We start from the raw sequence: 10,597 nt of genomic DNA, 5'->3' as shown, positions 1-10,597 counted from the left end.
AAATAAATAAATAAAGCTACGGTGATAAAAAAAAAAAAAACAGCATGGTACTAGCAAAACAAAACAAAAAATAGACCCAAGGATCAAAGGAACATATTGAAAGATGCAGACACAATTCCAGACATCAGTCACATTATCTTTGACAAAAGAGCCAAAAACCTTCACCGGAAGAAAGATAGCCTCATTATTAAATGGTGCTAGAAAGACTGGCTTTCCACATAGTGAAGATTGAAACTAGACCCCTAACTTTCACCATGCACTATACTAAATTTGAAATGGACCAAAGATGGAGTTGAGGGGATAGCGCAGTGGTCTAAGCACCTGCCTGGTAAGCACAAGGACTGGGATTCAATCCTCAGTACCACATGCCATGCCATCCCCAGAGCCCTGGTTGTGCCATGCCATCCACCAAAACCAGATGTGGTAACAGACACCTGTAATCCCAGCACTGGGGAGACTGATACAGGAGGATCAGTATGAGTCCGAACAATTCTACATCCAGTTATTAAATATATGTCTGCCAAAAGCCTTTTACAACAATGTCCATGCGAGCTTTATCCAAAGTAGCTTGGAAGTGGTAGAAGTCCACTTACCCATCTACAAGGAGAACTGGGTAAGGAAGATGTGCTATACACATACAATGAAAAGCTACTGAGCAATAAAAAAGAGCAAACTACTGATCTACACAACAACCATAATGCATCATCAAAAGCACTATGCTGACTGGATGAAGCCAAGCACAAGAGTAGATACTATGTGACAGCATTTAAAGAGAAAACTGTACAAGCAATGTAAATCTTTGGTGAGAGAAATGAAACTCGTTACTGCTTTGACAAGGGGGGCAGGGTGGATTTCTTGGGAAGGACACTAATGGCACTTCCAACTGGGGAAAATGTTCACTCTCAATACAGGAATAGGTTACAAGGGTGTGTACATACATAGAATGGATCACGTGTACATTTAAATCCCATGTTTTGCAATGTAAATGAAATTCATTTTTAAATTGTATTTTATGAAGATATTTGATATGCTAAGAAAATAATACAGTCCATAAAGTATCTTAGAAATGCAATATTCATGTTCAGTCTGTAATAAAAATACAACATTTTTGTTTGATTTAATTGAAATAATTCCTAACAGGGGCTGGGGAGATGGCTCAGTGGTATAAGCGCTTCCCTGGCAAGCGCAAGGACCTGAGTTCAATCCCTGGTTCCGCCAAAAAAAAAAAAGAAGTAATTCCTAACAAAAACTATGATAAAGTGGTAGTAATCTGTATTCTTAGTGGGATCTTTAACATACTTAACATAGGGTCTTCAACATATATTAACATATTTATTTAATGGGGTATTTAACATAATAGGGTCTTTAACATTTTCTTTAATATAATTCATATTGCACTGAATTTTTAGTAGCTTTTTCTGCTACTAAGATTTGACTGGCAGGCTGGGGATATGGCTCAGAGGCACAGCACCTGCCTGACAAAGACAAGGTCCTGAGTTCAATTCTCAGTACCCGAAAACAAAAAAGATTTGATTGCCATCAGATACACATTATGTCACAATCTGGAAAGACGTAGACATTTGGTAGAAATTAATAGATGCTCTCAGGATATCAAAGTAAAAGAAATTTGTACAATGTTAGATTACTACTACCACATCAGATCACTCCAAAACTATAGAGACCTTAATAAAATATACAGGAAGCCTCACCAACAGTCAGACAAAACTGCAACACGTGGACTGCTCCTTCTTGTTTCAGAAAGTTCATAAAACGAAATAAAAGATCTTGTTGTTCTCTGATTTGCTTCAATTCTAACTTCAGCACCTTTATACAATATGGAAGGAAGAGTAAGTTAAAGCTATAAAAATGTGTTCTAAAATTGTTTATACAGAAAAATTATGATACTGCTAAAAATACTCACAGATGGTTTTTTATTTCTAGGTTCTGCAAATTTCTGTAAGAATGGAACTAAAGGGGAAGGTGGTTCCGTTGCTTTTTCAGGCTTTGAAAAATGAGAATTATCTTAGTAACATCCTCACTTGATTTTGGCATACAGAATCAAATTTAATGAAAGGTCAAGTGTTTTTCAAATGTTTAATACTCACTGGACTATCATCTATGAATATGATAAGCAAATGATTCACAGTATCCTGAGTGGAAAATAAGAAACACAGATCAAATAATTCCATTACTACATTCTGCCCATAACTTTTACATTATCAAATTCTCTAAAAAAATTAGTAGCATACTACTTTTTTAAAATGCTGCATACTAATGTATTACTTGTGTAAAAATGGGCAATGAAAAGCTATTCAGATTTTGGCATTTCAAATGTTTATAACTTATTCCTCTTGCTTATAAGTTCTACTGGATCAAAAATAAATATTAAGTGTGCAACGATGGATAAGTTGATAATATAAACACACACACACACACACACACACACACACAGCCTTAACAGAAAGGAAATTCTAACAAATGGTGTGACATGGAAAAATCTTCAGAATATTAAGTAATATAACCCAAACACAATAAGACAAATACTATATGAGTCCATTTATGTGAGGTACTGGAGCAGCCAAATTCACACAAAGTAAAAATGGAGGCTGCAAGGAATAAAGGAAGAAATGGAAAATTATTGTTTTTCGGGGTTTTTTGGTGGAACCAAGGATTGAACTCAGGCCCTTGTGCTTGCCAGGCAAACACTTATGCTACTGAGCCATCTTCCCAGCCCCAGGAAATTATTGTTTAACAGACCTAAAGTTTCAGTTTTGTAAGATCAAAGTTCTGGAGATGGGGGGTAGTGACTGTTATACAACAACAAAAAAATTTAATACTAACGAACTGTACACATATAAATACTTAAGAGAGTAAGTTTTATGTTCAGTGTGCTTCATGATGAAAAGAATTTTTAAAAAGTCTTACAGGATCAGCTAGAAAGTCCAAAGAAGGAAGAAACACGGAACCAGATAAGATCTCTCTTACAAGTAAGGTCAGGGATCTGGAAAAAAGAAAAAACAACTATATGTATCTCATAATTCACGCTTGTTCTTAATTTCCAAGGCCCTGTGGAGAGATGCACCACAACACTTTCTATCTGGAATGGGCCCAAAGTTCACATTTCCCTCACACCCCTAGGTGCTTGCCACACTAGTGATTTCACAGATGTGAACTTAAAGAGTCTTGCTTGGCCCCCCAAAAGACTTCCATTTAACAGGAAAAAAAAGTATTCCCCTAGAAGAGGTGCTTGAGAGACACAAGAAAATGATTTATCCCTAGAAATATATGATTTTTGTTTATTTTTCAAATACAAAGTCTCACAATGTAGCACAAACTTGCCTCCTACCTGTTATCCTCCTGCCTCAGCCTCCTGAATGCTGGGATTATGCTACCATGTGTGCACCACCATGCCTAGCTCTCTACCCAGAAATATTTAAAATACTTAATTTTTTTTAAATTAATATTTAAGACTAACATTTTAATAGCATAATTCAACTACCTTATAATATTTAAATTATTACTAGAAATTAATCCAAAATACAGAGTATTGGGGGTTTCTGGTATCAGGAATCAAATTCAGGACCTTGCACTTGCCAGGTAGTTGCTGTGCTACTAAACTATATCCCTATCCCTTCTTTTTGAGTTTTAAATTTCTTTTTTTAAAGGTTAGTTTGTGCAACGACAGGAAACAAAAGCACAAGCAAAGACCCAAGTCATTCACAGTCATAAGCAGCTGAGCTGGATGTGCCCTCCTAGGTTCCACACGGACATATATAACACTGTGACTGTGACTGGACAGGGTGTCAGACTTACAACTGACTGCATTCACCTCATGCTCACTTTAATGAGACAAAGCAACATCACTGAGCGCTTAGCTGCCTCCTAGAGGTAATTCTCAGTTTGTCTTCTGCAGTACTAGATAGAGACTGAATCCAAGATCTTCCCTTAAAGGAGTCATAAGAGGAGTCTACATTTTTATAAAGGAAATAAAATGTAATGATCTCAATAAGGAAATCAATTTTACTCATATTTGTCTTTAGATCTTTACTCGTATTTGTCTTTAGATTCCAGATCAGGTTTCAAGAAAAAAATTCTAAACAACACAATATATTACAATTACTTAGCATTTAAACTGGCGTTTAAACTGGGCATGGTAGCCCACTCCTGTAATCCCAACACTTGGGAGGCTGAGGCAGGAAGATCACTGTTTGTTCAAGTTCAGCCTGAGCTACGGAGTGAGTACAAGGCCAACCTGAACTACACACAGTGAGACACTGTCTCAAACAAAATAAATAAATAAATGACATTTTAAGAACTAGTACAATTATTTTCTTTGAATGAAAACTGTTCACATCATAGAATATAATCAAAAATATTATGATCAAGAACAGCACCATATATACAGCAAGGTACACAAATAAAATATGGTATTTGCTAATCAATTTATACCTGCAGTCTGTTGCTTTAGGAGGCAAAATGTAAGGAAAAAGTAATTCAGTGAGTTTCCTTAAATAGTGTAATTCATCTCGTCTACTTCTCAAAGCCACATGAAGCTCTGGACCATATTCTTCTAAAGCAGCTTGCTGTAAAAACTCTGTATTTTTTACTGTAAGAGAAAAGAAAGTTAAACATTGAGATAAGTTTAAAGATGGCAAATAATTTCAGCCATTGCCACTAACACATAAAACTGCATCTATCCTAGTCACTCCTTTCTTACCCCTGCTCTTTTCAATACGTATTCTATAAGGAAACTTCTCAGAAACAGAATATAAAGACAAATTCTTCTTTTTGGAAAATTTGTTTATTTCACAATAAATTAATATTGGCCCCTTCTCCCCTGGAACAAACAAGAATTTAAACTCAAGGTCTCTACAAATTAAATAAAATAACACAAAACAATCTTGAGAGGAACAGGTACCCAAGACTAAACCTGGGGCCCTCCCACAGTGCTCTGTGTTCCGTCTCTTTTATTTTTAGTTTTGTGAGGGGTCTCAGTCACTAAATTCCTGAGGCTGGTCTCAAACTTGCAACCCTCCTGCCTCAGCCTCCTGGAGTGATGGATTATGTTGTGAGCTACCACTCTCAATGGCTAATGATTTTGAGTAGGAAAATATATATAGAAAATGTCTTTAGGCACATACAAAGCTTTTGCTATCCAATGTTTTATCTTGTTTATCCTCCACAAAAACAGTACCATCCCACCAGAAATTTCTAACTGACCTGGTTTTACATCAAATTCATCAATTATTTTCTGGCTTCCTTGGGAAGTTCTGCATCTTTAGACATAGCACAGGTCAGTAAAATGTCTAAAATTATGAGGTAAAAGCCCAGGAACATTCAGATTTCTTCATGAATACTAACTGATAATAAAAGTTACATAACTAGAAAGTTGTTTTCTTTAAAGATCAGGCACCAAAGTAATATTTCCAACCTTTTTTTTTTTTTTTTTCATTTGAGATAGTGTTTGTCTGTCTCTCTCCATAGTTCATCTTGGCATTTAACTCACTATGTAGCGTAGGGTGCCTTAAACTCATAGTGATACTCCTGCCTCAACCTCCCAAGTACTGTCAATACAGGCATTTGCCACTATGCCAAGCTCAAACTATAAGTACTGGCCACACATCCCTAATCCAAAAATTCAGAATCTGAAATACTCCAATATCTGACACCTATAGGATATTTTTTTCTGGTACTTGGGATTAAACTCAGGGCCTTTTGACTAGCTATAACCCCAGTACTTTTTTTTTTTTTTAAATACAGGATCTCGCTACACAGCTCAGACTCGTAGTGACCCTCCTGTGTCAGCCTCCCCAGCTCTGGGATAACAGGTGTGCACCACCAACCCAGTCACAGGGCTGGCACAGCGCACCTGAGGTTCTGGGGCTGGCACAGCATGCAGTACCGGGAAACCACCTTGGGATCTTGCACTTCAGGCAGTCTCACTGAGACCACCAAGGTACCTGCCCGTCCCACAGTCCATTTTAACTTGCAACAGTCTCACTAAGTTGCTAAATGGCCCACGCTGGGCTCAAAGTTGCAATCCTCCGGCCTCAGCCTCTTCCAATTCTGAGATTACAGGCCTGTGCTTCCATGCCTGCCTATAAAGCCAGACACATCTGAGCACTAACATGACACTCTCTCACAGTCCCCAAGGTACTAAAGCAGGAATGTCTAAGAATAGCTTTTAGAAGAAATATGCTTTAAATCATTTGCCAAGCTTTGTCCTCCCCAAGAATTGGGATAGAGGTCTTTTCAAACTTTCTAGCCTGAGAACAGGTGTAAAATCAGAAGTGCTACAGATACAGGTCGGTGGGAGAGTGCTCACCTAGCTAGCATGTGGGATGCCCTGGATTCAGTACACAGCACTATAAAAGCAAAACTAAAATAAAACCAAAAGACTAAGTTCCCAATCTGCTTCACTAATTTTGAATAAGTGATGTAATTTTTTTGAGCTTCAGAGTCCATATCAGTAGTTATTAACATCATATAAAACATGTGAATAATTGTAATGTCTGATGTAATTAAGCATTCATACAAAATATAAATTAAATCATAAGATTGGAATCTACTTAATACTTGCCAAATGTGAGTAATTTTTATAGTCATAGGTAATGAGAAATTAAACATATCAGACAAAACATTTTTCAAGTATGTGGAGGTTACCTGGGTATATAAGCAAAGGGGGTGGTTGGCACACAGAACATGAATTAACAGCCTCATCTGTTGACTGCAGCAGTGGACAGCTGCAGTCCTAGCACTTGAGAGGCTGAGGCAGAAGGATTACCACAAATTTAAGGACAGCCTGGGCTACGGTGTGTTCAAATCCAACCTAAATTACATAGTGAAACCCTGTCTCAAAAAAAGACAGAAAATGCTTCAGTTATACTCAACATTGCTTAGAGCCTTGGAAAACATATACAGAGAAAACTACAGAAATCTTGGGTGGGGAGATAGCTCAGTGGAATAAGTGCTTGCCTGGCAAGTGCAAGGTCCTGAGTTTGATCCCTAGTACCACAAAAAAAATTTAAAGAAAAAAAAAAAAAAATAGAATCCTTATTCTGAACAAACAAATTAAAAAGAGAATGCTAAGCAAAGATCAAGAGCAAAGGCTTCTTTTTCCTAAACAACACATACCTACGTGGCTAAAGAGTTCAGAAAACAAGTTCATAAAGAAAGTAAATACCCACAGAGAAAATGTGGGTATTTTATTAAACTTATGAATTAAAAAAAAAAAAAAATGACTCCACTTATTTTAAGCCTGATATCTTATTTTGATTTGTTTTGTGTATTTAGAACAAAAGCAAATTTTGTGGAAACAGGGTTTCATTATGAAGTTCAGGCTGATCTTGAACTCACTTTGCAGCCCAGGCTGGCCTCAAACTTGTATCGATCCTCCTGCCTCAGCCTCTCAGGTGCTGGGATTACAGGTATGCAACACCACCCCCAGCTAGAACAAAATTTAAACTGTATTAAAAAATATATTTCCTGGGCTGGAGATGTAACTCAGAGGTACAATAGTTATCTAGCTAAGAAGTATATAACAATAAAATAAAATTTATTTAGTTAAATCAAATGGAACAATAATTGTCTAGTATGCACAAGGCTGTGAGTTCAATCCTCAGCACTGCGTATTTTCCCACACAAAAATATCTGCACACAAATATCTGTAGTAGCTTTATTTATAACTGCCTCAAAGAGAGGCAATCAAGACACTCTTCAGTAGGTAAACACACAAACTGTAGTAGAAAACTGTATTACCTTTCTGTCTGGCTTTAACAATCACTTCTATATGCTTCATTGCTGCTTTAAAGAGTTTCTTGGTTACAATAGATGGGATATCCACCTAGAAAAGTTTATATTAAAATAAAACTTTAAAAATTATCACTAAGTTGTCATGGTAGGATTACAATATGTAAAGTAAAGAAACGTACCTTAAAATTTATTTATTTTAAAATTTTAGATTAGTAGGAATAAGGGTTTTTCTTGAGATCTACTAAATATAGCTAATATAATACTAGTTCAAAACTACTGAGAGTAAAATTTAAATATTACATTTTTGAGGGGAGGGTGTTTTTGACACAGAGTTTCATTATGCAGTTAAGGCTGGCCTTGAATTCACTTGACATCCCAGGTTCACCTCATACTCACAGCAATCCTCCTGCCTCAGCTTCCCAAGTGTTGGAATTGCAGGTATGTAGAACTATGCTTAGGCAAATTTTAAGTATTATAACCATAAAATGCTAAGTATTTGAGGTGAAAGATTTTGTCAATTAGCTTGATTTAATTATTCTACACCGTATTCATAATCAGAATATCACCGTATGTCCCATAAATATATTAATTCTAAATTGCAAATTTACAATAAAAATTTTTTAAACTAGAAAAGTATTCAGAATCATTCAAAAATATAATTTAAAGCATTGAAGTACTTTTAATCATACTAACTATAAGGGCTGGCGAGATAGCTCAGCAGAGTAAGTGCCTGTTTAGGCACGCACAGGGACTGGGGTCCCATCCCCAGCACCACAAGCCACACCTGGTCCACCCTCAGCACACTGAGCCTGCCAGGTCACCTGGACCAGACATGGTGGTGCATGCCTGTACTCCCAACTGGGGAGGATGAAAACAGGAAGATCATGACCAGTCTCAGCTGCATAGTGAGTCTCTATACCCAAATACATTAAAAATAAATAAATAAAAAATCACAACCATACCAACTATAGCATCAGACAGTATCAAAAATTTTCACTTAATAAATATATTCTAGGGCCAGGGAGATGGCTCAGTAGAATAAGCGCTTCTCTGGCAAGTGTAAGGGCCTGAGTTCAATCCCCAGTTCCGGAAATAAATAAATAAATAAATAATATATATCCATCCTAAATGACAAAATTTTTTCCACAAAACAATATCTTTAGTCCTAGCTTATTTCTTTACATTCTTTTTTTTTTTTTTTTTAATTTAGGACAGGGTGTACAGGGTCTCACTACTAAGTCAGACTCGTAGTGATTCTCCTGTTTTGAGCCTCCCAAGTGCTGGGATTACAGGTGTGCACCACCACGCCCAATCTCAATCCCAGTCTCAGCACATTCCGGGGACAAGGCCAACACAGCATGCCAGGGATCAAACCCCAGCCACTGCGCTCTGCCGAAGGAGGCACTTTAGTCTGCAGAGCTATCTGTCCAGCCCACATCCTTTGTTTTAAATACATTCGAAGAAAAATCTATAGTTACTTACCTTTCCTATCAGAAATTGGAAATAAATCACCAAAAAGTATGTTTATTAGACTTCATCAGATTTATCTTCCACCATAAACTTTACCTATATTTTTTCCCTTCATTTCAAAATAACATTACTCCACATTTACTTTTAGTTACCTGGTACTCAATGATTATAAATTATAGTACTGTCAGTTTATCAAATAAAAAAAGATGTTTTAACCTCAAACACATGAAACCTTGTATCCTGAAATAGTCATGAAGATTTAATTTTTAAGTTCCATTTTAAAGATTTCAAGTCAGAGTTAAATAGCAAAGTAATGTGTTTGTCAATGAATTTTGATATAAAAGATACAGACTTTAAATGATGATTTAGTATACCTAAACTTCCAAATTACCTTATCTGACTGAGCAAGAGTATGAAAAACAATAGTATTAGGATGACCATCTAATATCTCCAATACCATGACATAATTACTATATATAAGACTGATATAATGATGAATGACCTAATTACACTCGAAGACAGATGCAGATAAAATGAGAACAAAAATATACAGTAACTCAGTACGGAAGAAAATAAAGATAAATCATTTGTCTTTTAAAAGACATGTATCTAGGGCCGGCAAGATAGCTCAGTGGCCTAAAACGCTGCTTAGGCAAGCACAGGCAAGGGATGCAGGGACCATGGCTTGATCCCCTGTACCACACGGAACACCAGCCCTGCCTCCAGGGAGGGCTGAGCCAGTCACCGTCACACACACACACACACACACACACACACACATGCGACATGCATCTAAAAATAAAGAACTCAATAGCTGAGACAAACCAAGAAAATACGGTCTCAGGATTTGAAGAGATTTCTCCAAAAAACATAGATGACACCCAAAGCACATGAACAATGCTCAATGTCAGTGGCACCAGCAGAGAACTGCAACAACAGTCTCAATGAGGTACATTCTCATTCAGAGAGAAAGAGAAAGACAGCAGACAGACAGACAAATGAACTCATTCTGTCAAGGTTGTGGAAAAGCTGGAACCCTCACATAAGGCTGAAAGGGATGTAAATGATACACACACTTTGGAAAACAGAGTGGAAGTGCCTCAAACTATTAAACATAGTTACTTACCATTTGTCTTAACAATTATACTTCTAAATATATATACTCAAAATAAATGAAAACATGTATCCACCACCCCAAAAAAACAGCCTTGGGCACAAATGCTTAGAGGTTAAAAATTCCCTAAAGGAAAAATGCAAGAAGAGTTCAATCCCCGGTTCCGAAAAAAAAAAAAAAAAAAAAAAAAAAAAAAACCTGCTAAATTATTATGGTGGTCATCTAACATGGCTGAAGCCCTTAAAACAACAGCTTAGGGGC

The 10,597-nt window shown here is 36.7% G+C and overlaps 1 protein-coding gene across 6 annotated transcripts in view; it reads right to left on the bottom strand.

Annotated features, from left to right (window-relative positions):
* Snx14 (sorting nexin 14) overlaps positions 1-10,597 on the bottom strand; it is a 114,577-nt gene that overhangs the window by 58,175 nt on the left and 45,805 nt on the right. For all 6 annotated transcript variants that reach the window (XM_023711950.1, XM_004628242.2, XM_023711947.1 and 3 more), the window contains 6 exons: positions 7,759-7,843; positions 4,450-4,606; positions 2,926-3,001; positions 2,106-2,150; positions 1,922-2,002; positions 1,710-1,824 (listed from right to left, as the gene is read on the bottom strand). In XM_023711950.1, coding sequence (XP_023567718.1) covers positions 1,710-1,824; positions 1,922-2,002; positions 2,106-2,150; positions 2,926-3,001; positions 4,450-4,606; positions 7,759-7,843 — 559 coding nt within the window. The remainder of the gene's footprint in view (positions 1-1,709; positions 1,825-1,921; positions 2,003-2,105; positions 2,151-2,925; positions 3,002-4,449; positions 4,607-7,758; positions 7,844-10,597) is intronic.

The sequence above is a fragment of the Octodon degus genome, unplaced genomic scaffold (genome assembly GCF_000260255.1).
Source record: "Octodon degus isolate 3935 unplaced genomic scaffold, OctDeg1.0 scaffold00022, whole genome shotgun sequence".
NCBI lineage: Eukaryota > Metazoa > Chordata > Mammalia > Rodentia > Octodontidae > Octodon > Octodon degus.
Note: the sequence above shows the minus strand (reverse complement) of the source record. Positions and strands in the feature narration are given on the sequence as shown.